Here is an 11,655-nt window from a genome sequence, read left to right as displayed (position 1 = left end):
GTCAAATGAAAGCTGGCTGAACTAGCGGCGCCGGTGAAGTAGTAACTGACGGTAACGAATTCATGGATTGGTGGCGCGTTTGGACCTCAACTGCTTCCCTCATTTTGACCCAACTACTCTCGACTGCTTCTACCAACATCTCCTCCTACCCAATCACAATGCAACAACGCACCAAAACAGGGGTAAATTCGTCGTTGCATGACATGTTCCTTACACGTGGTAAAATCAGATTGGATTAAAGAGACAGACCTCCCTCGAATGACTAGCAGGAGATAAAAGCCCTGCAAAGATCCGTAATTTCTTAATGCGTCTCTTTCTTTTCGCTCTGGGATTCGATTCTCTTTACACGATTCACGATTGAGAAGAAGGATGAAGACGAAGCACAATTCCGGAAGATGTGAGAGTCTTGATTAGAATCCAGGTCTTCTTAATCTCGTTCCCCCGATTTTTTACGCCGTTAAATTTCGTGAAAAATTTACATGGGTAAAGATTCTATCTTTCATGCCTGTGATTATGTTATTTATGAATATATTTATGACTGTAAATTACGTTACATCATTGTAGAGATTAAGTGAGATTGATAGGAGTACTGGAAGCAGTGGAAAGGTCATATGAGGTGCTCACTTTGCTGGATTGGTTCTGATTCTTTTGATTCAGATGTAAAGCCTTTGATTCTTGTTCTTGACCGATTAGTTGAGTTTTCTAAGGTTAGTCAGTTAGTAATTTTGGGTTTTTCATTTCTGATTATATAGAATTTTGATGATTTATGTGAAATTGGGATTTTTTTTTTTTTGTGGCAGGTGAGTTGGGGGAGATTGGATTTCGGGAGTGGAAGTTTTGTGTTTAGGTAGTGTAGTGAATCATGTCTCAGAGAGAGGAGCGCATTGAGCTTAAGTTCAGGATTTATGATGGAACTGATATTGGGCATAGTTCTTATGCACCTTCCATGACTGTAGCTACTCTTAAGAAAAGGTTACTTTCTGAGTGGCCTCAAGGTAAATTTATTAGCTGTATGCATTTTCGAGATTCTGTTCTTGGTTGATTGAACTTCAGGGTTAACAGATTGTGTCGTATTTAGATAGATTAGTATTTTGATAATTGCTGACAGGTTTGTTGATTTGAGTCACTGTATACAATAATGTGTCTGGTTACGTTATGAGAGATATTGACACATTGTTGTATATAGCCTTTGATAGGGTAGATTAGTTGTAAATGCATTTGCAGATTAAGGAAATTTTCCTATGTTAGAGATGGTGATATTTTTTTGTAATTGATGGAGATTCTTGGACCATTGCAGCCAAGACAGTGACACCCAAGACAGTGAATGAAGTGAAACTGATACATGGTGGGAAAGTTCTAGAGAATAGTAAGACACTTGCTGAATCCAGAATAACGTCCTTCGGGAACTTGCCTGGTAGTGTTATAACCATGCATGTGGTTGTACAGCCCACTATTGCCAAAGAGAAGAAAGGTTGGTCTAGCAATCTTTTTTAGTTTGTGTCAAGTTTTTTGCTATAGAAACCCTGTTTTCACTTATGACTTGTATATGCAGCTAAAAACCAGAAGGACATGCAAAAGATGAACTCGTGCTCATGTACCATTCTTTAAACCTGGAAGGCAGGCCCTTGGCTCCATCCATGGCTGCCATTGCAGAGGAGTGAGGACTGCGCTTTTCACACGTTCTTCTTCTCTGATGTAGTTGATTGCGGTGTGAAAGTTAGATCACATCTCTATAGTGATTGAGTTGCTTTTGTTTACTTATGTCAAACTTGTAGCGCTGCACTGAATCTACAAAGATTTTGACTTTCTGAGATGCTTAGAATCCTTAGATGCTTTCGTGTTTTCTTTTCTTCTTCTTGGACTTGGCTGTGGCCTGGTGGCCGAAAGAAACTGTGTTGGGTTTGAGGGCTTCTCTTTTGTCTTTGGTTCTTCTGTTGCCGCTACGTATGTTATTCCCTATTTCAGACCAATCAGAACAGATTGAAAAGACATGGAATTCGAATTGTTAGTCGGAGAAGTGCCACAGTAAGGCTCACAATGTTATTATATGTGATTTGGTCATAGAAGATTATCCGAAGTCCAAACACATGTGGACCTTGGTTGGATGCAAGAAAAGAAGAACATAAACTAACTGCAAGAACCTCTAACAAATATGGATAATTCATGAACATGCATTTGCCAAAAATTAGAGTGGAAGACGGAATTCTATGGTGGAGCGCTGCATACCATACATACTTCTAATCCACTATTCATACACCATACGGGCCCCAAGTGCATTTAAAGACACCCTCTATCTACCGTCCGATTCGGTATGTATGGTATGCAGCGCTGCACCATAGACGAATCCAGTGGAAGACTACACAATGCATGTTTAATGTCAGGATTTGGATGAACAACTTGACGGAAGGGGTCATGTTTGAAGAGGTAATCTCCAAATAGTACACTAGATATGTATCTTAATAACTCTGAGAAATTTGGGTATATTTCTTGTTTCATTTTTTTCATTCAAGATGCATATTATGTTCACACATTCTACTCAATACTTTCCGGGATATTATATATCAAATAGAAATATGTGAATAATTGTTAAATAGAATAGGCTACAAATTTCAGAATTTTAATCAAAGCACTCGTTGGCACATAAGCATATCAGTTACTCACTTATAAGTTTAAAACTTTGTCGGTGCATAATCCGAATAATTTTATTAAGCGCGCCATAAAACGGTCCCAAAAATAAAAAAACTATAAAAGGGAAAGAAAGTAAAAAATATGTCAGCCGTTGGATTCATTGGGGACACAGATCAGGAATATAAAGGTGCCGGCCACCCGATTCTGATTACGAATTTACCGTCCTAGTCTAGAGTCAAGAATTCGTATCAGACTCGGCCATATTGAGCTTTTCCGGCGATGGAATACTCCGAGTCTCCGGCGCCAAAGCCACTGGATTTCGAAAAGCTCGCGCACGGGTAAATAGCATTTCAGAGTTAACCCAACGCTTTTGCAGAGCTCTATGGTTTTCTAAGGGTTTGTGGATTCCGGCGGCTAATTTGGGTTTTGTGTGGTGCTTCAGGTGCAGCCATTATCGGCGACGCTGCAAGATTCGAGCCCCTTGCTGCGATCGGATCTTCTCCTGTAGACATTGCCACAACGAAGCCGCCGTAACTCTCTGTTTCTCTCTGTAGTTTGGGAATTTACTTTTTACTGTTGGTTAATCTTGTTTGTTTTGGTTGTTAGAGCTCTCTGAGCAACCCGAAGGATCGACACGAAATTGTGAGGCAGGATGTGAAGCAGGTATGGACATTGTTGATATATTCACTGTTGTATTGAAAGTTTGAGTTGTTTTGGTTTGGCGTAACTGTTTGATTGATTTGGAATTGGTGTTGCAGGTAGTGTGCTGCATTTGCAATGCCGAGCAAGAGGTTTGTTTTCGGTGCTTTTGTCGATTGAATGCTGTTGCAAGGTTTTGGTGTTATTAGGGATGATGTTTTTGTTTTGGTCTGGAATCTGTTACAGGTTGCTCAGGTCTGTGTAAGCTGTGGTGTGCAAATGGGAGAGTATTTCTGCGACATTTGCAATTTCTTTGATGACGATGTAAGATGGTAGTGTCTGTTGGAGTTGTATTTGGATGCAATTTTTGTGTGTGGTGTATTTTAGTGGTTTATGTTAATGTACTGATTAACAATGCAGACCAGCAAAGGGCAATTTCATTGCAATGAGTGCGGAATTTGTAGGTTAGCAAACTTGTTATCTTCCTACATTTGATTTTTCTGTGTTTGATTAGGGATTTTATTGATAGTTGATTCATTTCTGACTTGCTAGAGTTGGTGGCCGTGACAACTTCTTCCACTGTCAGAAGTGTGGTACGCTCTCTGTGTCCAATTCTGGATATGTGATGCTATTCTGTAACTACATAGTTGTATTCCCATTTTCATCTCACACCTTCGAATGTACCGTGCTTTGTGCTCTATGCTTAATACACCTATGGTATTAGGTACAGGCTTAACTAATGCACATCTGATATATGAGAAGATGAGTTTCTAATGAATGGTAAAAAAATATTGGTTTCTAGTGTTATGGATAGCTAACTACCTAGTTGAGAGACCTAAATTAACAAGGTGGAAAATATAACAATAGGTCAAGTGATTAATAAGATAAAATTTGCTGGGAATTTCTGCTAAGAGTTGAAAAATATACACAATTAAACATCAACTTATGGTCCCGGAAGTATCCACACAAATTATGTTGATCTAACTCATTTCTTAGGCTGGTCTTCGTTTGCTAATGGTGTTCCATTAAATAGGGTCTTGCTATGGAGTGGATCTACGTGATAATCACTTGTGTGTAGAAAATTCCATGAAGAACCACTGCCCTGTTTGTTACGAGGTTCGTTCTTTGACTTTTACAGTGATTATTTCAAAGGTGTGTCACAGATAAAGAATGTCTAACAACTGTTTATTTATCCTGACAGTATCTCTTTGACTCAGTTAAAGGCACTTCAATAATGAACTGCGGGCACACAATGCATACAGATTGCTTCATTGAGATGCACTCACAGAATCAGTTAAATAATGTTTAATTCTTAGTTTGTAAATTGGATGTGTCAAATAGTATTTGTTTGCTCATATATTATGGATGTATCGTCCAGGTATCGTTGCCCACTTTGCTCCAAGACATTGATCAACATGACTCGTTTCTGGAGTATGTTGGATGCAGAGGTAAGCAAATTTGCTGTTTGTTCCTCTTCAATTTTTGTAGTCTATGTCAAGTTGTCGTTTTTTTTTTAATCAACATTTTGCAAGCTTTCTGTAAAGGATGGTCCATATTTTTTTCTTCTTCAAAACACTCTAACCTTAGGAAGTCCCAACATTTGTTTAGTTCAGTCTTCACTTTAATTCCTCTGCCTCCTGTTTCTAGTTGTTGTGCTACTGCAATATTGTTTCTATTTTAGCTATCAACTGTTTTCGAGCTTTGTGTCTTGGGCTCATCTCATAGTGGTTGGAGTCCGTTGGTCTTTGATTTCTACTATTCTGTCATTTATGATATTTATCTATATGTCTGCTGCTAGTTACCACACATTCTGATTTGCTGTTTCTTCTTCTCTTTTGGACGATAGATTGCAGATACTCCCATGCCGCAGGAGTACATGTATGAGGTACCGGCGCTATCCATCGTTTGTTTTAGTTTATCTGGTAGCTTATACACATTATTATAGACATGAATTGCATTGCCATTATCTGTTTCCAGGTGACTATCCTCTGCAATGATTGTGTCAAAACATGCAATGTGTCTTTCCACATTCTTGGGCTCAAGTGCACCCATTGCAGTTCATATAACACCCGCAGAGTTTCAGGTGGTCGAGACTGACATTCAATTGCTTAGGAAAAATGAAATTGACGCTTTTGACTATGATTGTGTTTTGTCTAGAATTGTCCCATGTTCCTCTTGTTGTTGTATCCCGAATATATCAAAGAATTCAAGCTACAAGTTGTCGTGGTTCATCCATTTCATATCAAATCATTGGTTCATCGGTGTCTGAGCTGAATCAGGTTTCTCCATTCATTTTATCCATTCCATCTTCTACACTAGTTGAGCAACTTGTTTGGAAGATTTTTGACATTATGACAAATATCTAAATGCACTTGAATGTGCAAGAAAGGTATTCTCTTGCCAAGGACAAGGACACCCGAGACAAGTCGGCAGCTTGTCATGTTCTCCTTGTGGAGTCATTCTTTGCATGTTCAACTTTCGTGATATCCGACTCTATATGCAGTGATAGAATTAGACCCCTCATGAGACATGTGATGTTTTTATTGTAAACAGAAAAGAAAATAAAAGAAAGAGCTTGTGATATTATAGACTGAGAGATTTTCGGATGAAGACCATCTTATTAGGAAGTAGTTGAGGACTTTCTAATTAATTATTAATTAGGTTTATTTTTTGGTCATATTTTTTCATCTCAACCGTTTAGATAGTAGGTATATAAATGTAGATTAAATATACAAATTTTCAACAAATTTAGTAATTGTTAAGGTATTAAAGTAGATTAAATGAGTGAACGAACTAAAATTGTCAAATATGAACCGTTGAAGTTCATAATGAGTAAATTACATTTAAGAATTTCTTAACAATTATTAATTTTGATGAAATTTTACAAGGATGATCTACTCATATATATCTAAAAATTAAACGGTCGAGATTTGAATATGAGATCGAAAAGTAGGTAAATCAAATTAGTCTTTATTAAGTCCTTAACAAGATGGTCTTTTATTGGAAAAGTTCCATTGTAGACTTATTTTTACAAATGGAAAGAAATTTTTAGTTACATAAGAATTAGGTATTTCCGAGTTGATCGGTGAGATATATCTCAACATCGTTTACAACCCCAAACGTCTGAAAATGTCTCGAAGTCTGCCCTAAGCGTTTTCGCCGTTTTGTGCTTTCGACAGATAGTGATATTGGAGCAAATCTGGAAGTAGGTCTGGATGGTATGTCACCGTATGCGCATTTTCAACTTACAATTATTCAGAGGACCATTATTGATTATTCATTCACCAAAAAAAATCCTATCTGTTTCTATGCCAACTTTTGAGCAATTAAGACTACTACTAGGAACCTACGGAAGTAAATACTGTAAATTATCGGCGTCACCTTAGAATGGGGAAGTAAAGTAGTAAACCGTAGAAGGTAGATTAATACTTTAATAGTGGAAGCCTTCCATGTCAAGAGTGTTCAGCAAAGATTGTTTTAGACAAGAAACTCTAAACTGACTTCCTGTGTCTGTAGATCAAGGATCTTAGTTAAAATGGCTAAAGTCTTTGGTTATGCTTATGAAACAAGCTTGTTCATAAGTGTTTTTGAAGTGTTCATTGCAACAGGTTTTATGTGACACGTCTAACCTACAAATTACTGATTAGTCAAATAAGTTCATTTAACGGTCTAGCTCACAGTCTAGTTCACAAGTAACTTCGTAGTCTAACTAGGGATGAAAAAAAACGATTAATAACCGTTTGGGATGGATCACATTATGCAACGTTTTAATCTTTCCTTCATCTCTATGAAACTGATGTACGACCTAGGAACTCTGAGCTCATCACATACGTCACCACTACGAACCAAATGTGGAAACAGTGGAAAGTGATACAACACAGTCGAAATGGCAGAAGACTCTGGCAAGTTTGAATGTATACGTCAAAAATTGAACTTTCCAGCTTTAATGTTAAGAAAATTAAATCAACTACACGTGAACTCATTTTCACGTAGCAAATTCCAAAATCAAACCCCTTTTGCAGAGAAACAGAGTGAAAGTCATGGGAGTAGTAAATAGCAGCTTAACCCTGAATAAGATGAAGTTAAGGTGAAACAGGTCTCCGTCGACGAAGCTACGAGTCTAGAGAGAGCTTGAAAAATCAACCTAACCCATCTTTATGATGGTCCTTGTTCATCAAGAAACGATAAGCTCTCACCACCTCTCCTCCTCCCGCATTAATACCTTGCTCTGTTCCAAAGCTACACGAATAAATACCATCTCCGAAATTCAACCACACCCGGAAAGTTAAACCAGAGCTTAGAAGAAATGAATGGTTTCAAGGAAGAAGAAGAGCTAGTGCAGCAGAACATGGGGGCACAGAAGCAGAGAAAGAAGAGGCTTTGTGATTACTGTGGAGTCTCTATGGCTTTGCTATATTGCAGAGCCGACTCTGCTAAGCTGTGCTTCTCTTGTGATAAGGAAGTTCACTCTGCTAATCAGCTTTTCATGAAGCACACTCGGTCACAGCTCTGTGACGCCTGTGATGAGGCCCCTGCTTCTATTTTCTGCTCTACTGAGAGTTTTGTGCTCTGCCAGAACTGTGACTGGGAAAGGCATAACCTGTCGTCGGCGACAGTGCACGACAGGAGGCCGGTGGAGGGGTTCAGTGGAAACCCTGGGTTGAATGAGCTGATGGCTTTTGTGGGGTTTGAGAATCTGGATAAGAAAGGTTTGGTTTTTAAGGAGGAGAGTAATGGTGGTGGTGGTGGTGGAGGGTTTGATGGGTCTGGGCTTGATGGGTCCTTGGGCATGTCTGATGGGTTTTCGGATTTTCTGGTTTGGGAAACTCCCTCTGCTGTTAGTCTAGATGATTTGATTGTTTCGGATCCGGGTCATAAGTTTCAGGCTATGGGGGTTCCTCCTCTGCCTAAGGTATGTAACTTTAACCCTGCTTTGAGATCAGATTTCGATTCCATTCAGTTATTTGTTTTGGGGTTCTGTTGTAAATTTTTAAGTTGATTTTGGAATATTGTTGTGGAATCAGAACCGGAATGCAAAGTGTGGGCGACACAAGGAAGAGATACTGAGTCAGCTTCGGGTTGCAGCAAAGTTCGAACCCAAAATGATGAATGAGGATGTGGATCTTAATTCCTTCATGAGTTTCCAATCACCGGAGACTGAGCAACATATGCACTCAGGGGCTTTTTGTACAAGTTTTGAACAGGATGCTGAGCCGCTTGCATTTCCTGCTTATGAGGTAATGCTTCTATTATGTCATAGCTGGACATCTATTGTTGTGACATAGATGAAGCTGAGAAAAAATATGGTTGGATGTGTTTTCATTTCATGTAGGCACAAGAGTTTGAGGCTAATGAATATGGCAAGTCTGCAAGTCCAGATCTTTTCCTCAAAGGGTTAAAGAGGAGCTACCTTCAGGACTGTTCTATGGTTCCTGATTTGAATTCGAATAATGATGGAATTGCAAGTCATACTAGTGATGGTTTTGGAGGCCAAATGACTTCTGAAGCCTCTTCAGCCTTACCAAGAGTTCCTCCACATGAATGTACTATAAATCGGGAGTCTGCTCTCACAAGGTACAAGGAGAAGAAGAAAACAAGGAGGTATAACACCATCATTAAAGTCTGCAATTTTATGTTTGTCCATTCAGAACCTATAGTTTTCGTTTTTCAAACTAGTTCTTAAAATCTTATGACTTTTAGGTGCTAATATCTTGTTAATGATTATATGGACTGTGATACATCGATGTGAATTGCGAATAGTTTGCCTCTCCTAATTTGATAATATTCACATCAAGTGGTGGTGGTATTAATCAGCTTATTTATGCACCTCCATTAATTTCTGCTTGAATTCACTGTATATCATGTTTGCATTATCTTTATAGCTTGTTTATTGACATGTCTTCCTTGAAAACTAAAAAATACAGGTACGATAAGCACATCAGGTATGAGTCACGGAAGGTGCGCGCAGAAAGTAGGACAAGAATCAAGGGACGGTTTGCGAAAATAGAGAACTGAATGGTATGCACATATGACAGTTCCGATATACTTTCCACTTACTAGAAAGTATCTACTTCTAGCTGGTAGATCTGGAAGTGTATTTCTGGATAATCAAGTCTCAGCATATCAATTTCACATTGCATTTACCTTCTGGTTCTTATAGCATCTTTAGTAGCATTTAAGAAATAATGTACAGGCCAGTAGTTGGCAGGGGGGCAGCAATGAAGAAATTTTCTACTTCTGATGTATCTTTTAAAATAATGTTAGTAGCATTTAAGAAATAATGTTACTCGCTCACTTTCTTAAAATGATAATAGGATATGGTAGTTGGCAGATATGGTAATCAGATCACGAGTGGCTCGTCAAGTTTGTACTGAGAGGAGGTTATGAATTTATATAACATTTGCAAGGTCACGGAAGCACTGGTACGAAGTCCTACCAAACTGCTTATTACAGTTAGTTTAGTAGTTACTATTTACTAATCTTGTACTCGATAGCTTTTGAAGCTATTGTTTGGATTATTAATTTCTAGATTGCTTCGCATAATGTAAAATTCTGTTTTTTAGGTTACTTCCTTCGTAGTAAAGTCGCTAGTTAGTGATGAATGATAATGTATAAAGCTTCTCATGTCCTACTTAAACAAACTTGGTTTTACTTTGTCATGCATGCAGTTGTCATATGACTTCAGGTTTTCTAAAGCTCCAATGTAGAAAATGGAGAAAGTTTGTTCAATCTTATCAGATCGACTCTATGAAATCTCATACCGATATGGTACCTACAAGAATCTAGTCCAAGAGAAAACAAGATAGAGTTGATCTGATTAAGAAACAAATGTCCAAATACTTCTTTGTCATGCATAAAGTTTCTAGGCATCACCATTTGACCGGATTCAACTTTCACTCTCGACAGACTCAGGGAAAATTAAACATAGTGATTGTCTGGTGCTTCAATGTCACACGTAGGTAGTAGATCGAAGATTTATATTGCGCTGAGTAAAGCATCAAATGAAGATCTTTTCGGGCCAGAGCCTTCAGATTCTGTTTTCCTGTGATGGAGCCGAGTTCATGGCACTACATGTCAAAGTAAGATCATAAGCATAGTGGGTCATACATCTATTCGTCCAGATTCTGTGTTTTATATGATTGAACTTATACACAAGTTTTTGAGATTTGTTTTGGGGGTTGGAACTGTAATACATGTGTTTGAACATAGCTATACGTTCACAATTCAAATCATATACTGAAACTGTATCTGGTGACAAACAACAAGAAGAGTCCAATGAGTTCCATGACCAAAGCAGTGCCATCCTTTATTCTAAACATTTTATCTGCATATTTGATTTGAACGAGTACCAGTATTGGCTTCTCAATGAAGCTCATCACGGTGACTATTGTGAGTAACACCCCTATTCCCAGGGCAACCTCTCCAATGTTGAAAGCATCAACCTAGTTGCTAATCCACCACTAGTTCAATTTAGTTAATAACAGCAACAGAACCAGCTCATACACTTTAACTCCTCAAAAGTCAAAACGGTGAACTCAAGGGCTGAGGTTGAACGTTAGTACGTTACAATCTCTGGAGCTCATTCCCGATTGAGTTACGCATCGTTACCTTCTCAGATAGGAACCCACAATTCTGCACCACTCTTTGCGCTTGCAGCTGTTTTATATGAACAGAATACGAAGATTGCAAACCAGGACACAATTACTTCAATTCAGACTCGAATCACGTTCCTTTGAATTGAGGATTGATTACACATGCTGCTGACTAGGTGAAGAATTTCCGAGTTTAAGCATGGGAACTGAGGCCTTCAAGTTTAGTTCAACCACTATGATTACACATGCTGCTGACTTAGCACAAAGGCGACATTGCTCTTGCAATTCTTACGCAAAAGAAGGAACTCAAAGCATAGATTATAAAAACTCTGAAAGTTGTGTAAAACTACCCCATGCATTTCTTTCTTCATTACAACGGTAGCTGATGTTTCTGGTGCTGCAATGTAACACGTAGCTGGGTAGGAGATTCTTGTTCTTAAAGAAGAAAACAAAAGTAGAGATCTTTTCAGGCTGTAATCTGACAATGACTGAAGGTTCGCATGAGATCTCCTATCCGTCCATTTCTATAAACTTAATGCCGATGAAACAGGGTAGGTCCAAAATTCAGTTCTTTCGTTTGAAAGAGTAGTACGTCTAGGGGTGTTAATTGAAAACCGAAAACCGGAAAAAAACCGAACCATAACCGAACCATAACCGAAAAAAACCGCACCAAACCGAAAGATTTGGTGTGGTTTTGGTTTGGGACGTTTGAAAACCGAAACCGAACCGAAAAACCGAATATATATATATTATAAAGAAATTATATTATTTATAGATATTTTTAATATACATAATT

The 11,655-nt window shown here is 38.3% G+C and overlaps 3 protein-coding genes across 9 annotated transcripts; all 3 read left to right on the top strand.

The window, feature by feature from the left end:
- Positions 1–332: 332 nt before the first annotated feature.
- LOC126783692 (membrane-anchored ubiquitin-fold protein 3-like) lies at positions 333–1,912 on the top strand. 2 transcript variants are annotated; one of them, XM_050509205.1, is made up of 5 exons: positions 333–483; positions 565–707; positions 801–995; positions 1,298–1,471; positions 1,553–1,912. In XM_050509205.1, exons 3-5 carry the CDS (start codon positions 863–865, stop codon positions 1,606–1,608), a joined length of 363 nt encoding a protein of 120 aa, XP_050365162.1. In that variant the 5' UTR covers positions 333–483; positions 565–707; positions 801–862; the 3' UTR covers positions 1,609–1,912. The 2 variants fall into 2 exon arrangements, with proteins under 2 accessions (XP_050365162.1, XP_050365163.1); XM_050509206.1 differs by having other exon boundaries at positions 336–421.
- A 927-nt stretch (positions 1,913–2,839) lies between these two features.
- Positions 2,840–5,566, top strand: LOC126782361 (E3 ubiquitin-protein ligase MIEL1). Its single transcript, XM_050507590.1, has 12 exons — positions 2,840–2,966; positions 3,071–3,158; positions 3,235–3,291; positions 3,387–3,419; positions 3,514–3,591; positions 3,688–3,731; positions 3,820–3,860; positions 4,301–4,383; positions 4,469–4,560; positions 4,646–4,715; positions 5,114–5,152; positions 5,245–5,566. Exons 1-12 carry the CDS (start codon positions 2,908–2,910, stop codon positions 5,362–5,364), a joined length of 804 nt encoding a protein of 267 aa, XP_050363547.1. The 5' UTR covers positions 2,840–2,907; the 3' UTR covers positions 5,365–5,566.
- A 1,717-nt stretch (positions 5,567–7,283) lies between these two features.
- LOC126782152 (zinc finger protein CONSTANS-LIKE 13) lies at positions 7,284–10,434 on the top strand. Of its 6 annotated transcripts, none has more exons than XR_007670742.1 (6): positions 7,284–8,179; positions 8,292–8,504; positions 8,600–8,868; positions 9,192–9,285; positions 9,599–9,689; positions 10,174–10,434. XR_007670742.1 is itself a non-coding variant. In XM_050507330.1 (5 exons), the coding sequence occupies exons 1-4, from the start codon at positions 7,574–7,576 to the stop codon at positions 9,280–9,282; spliced, it is 1,179 nt and encodes a 392-aa protein (XP_050363287.1). In that variant the 5' UTR covers positions 7,284–7,573; the 3' UTR covers positions 9,283–9,285; positions 9,599–10,434. The 6 variants fall into 6 exon arrangements, 2 of the variants coding, with proteins under 2 accessions (XP_050363287.1, XP_050363286.1); XR_007670741.1 differs by having other exon boundaries at positions 9,582–9,689; positions 10,227–10,434; XR_007670740.1 differs by having other exon boundaries at positions 9,582–9,689.
- The last annotated feature ends 1,221 nt before the right edge of the window (positions 10,435–11,655 follow it).

This window comes from Argentina anserina, chromosome 2 (assembly GCF_933775445.1).
Source record: "Argentina anserina chromosome 2, drPotAnse1.1, whole genome shotgun sequence".
Lineage (NCBI taxonomy): Eukaryota > Viridiplantae > Streptophyta > Magnoliopsida > Rosales > Rosaceae > Argentina > Argentina anserina.
Note: the sequence above shows the minus strand (reverse complement) of the source record. Positions and strands in the feature narration are given on the sequence as shown.

What these genes read in the sequence shown, in the direction of transcription:
- LOC126782361 (XM_050507590.1), top strand. Translation starts at nt 2,908, where the DNA reads ATGGAATACTCCGAGTCTCCGGCGCCAAAGCCACTGGATTTCGAAAAG. An exon ending in AATGAGTGCGGAATTTGTAG is followed by an intron (nt 3,732 to 3,819) that starts GTTAGCAAACTT and finishes CTGACTTGCTAG; the next exon opens with AGTTGGTGGCCGTGACAACT. An exon ending in ACTGCCCTGTTTGTTACGAG is followed by an intron (nt 4,384 to 4,468) that starts GTTCGTTCTTTG and finishes TTATCCTGACAG; the next exon opens with TATCTCTTTGACTCAGTTAA.
- LOC126782152 (XM_050507330.1), top strand. Translation starts at nt 7,574, where the DNA reads ATGAATGGTTTCAAGGAAGAAGAAGAGCTAGTGCAGCAGAACATGGGG. An exon ending in TTGCATTTCCTGCTTATGAG is followed by an intron (nt 8,505 to 8,599) that starts GTAATGCTTCTA and finishes CATTTCATGTAG; the next exon opens with GCACAAGAGTTTGAGGCTAA. An exon ending in GAGAAGAAGAAAACAAGGAG is followed by an intron (nt 8,869 to 9,191) that starts GTATAACACCAT and finishes TAAAAAATACAG; the next exon opens with GTACGATAAGCACATCAGGT.
- LOC126783692 (XM_050509205.1), top strand. Translation starts at nt 863, where the DNA reads ATGTCTCAGAGAGAGGAGCGCATTGAGCTTAAGTTCAGGATTTATGAT. An exon ending in ACTTTCTGAGTGGCCTCAAG is followed by an intron (nt 996 to 1,297) that starts GTAAATTTATTA and finishes GGACCATTGCAG; the next exon opens with CCAAGACAGTGACACCCAAG. An exon ending in TATTGCCAAAGAGAAGAAAG is followed by an intron (nt 1,472 to 1,552) that starts GTTGGTCTAGCA and finishes TTGTATATGCAG; the next exon opens with CTAAAAACCAGAAGGACATG.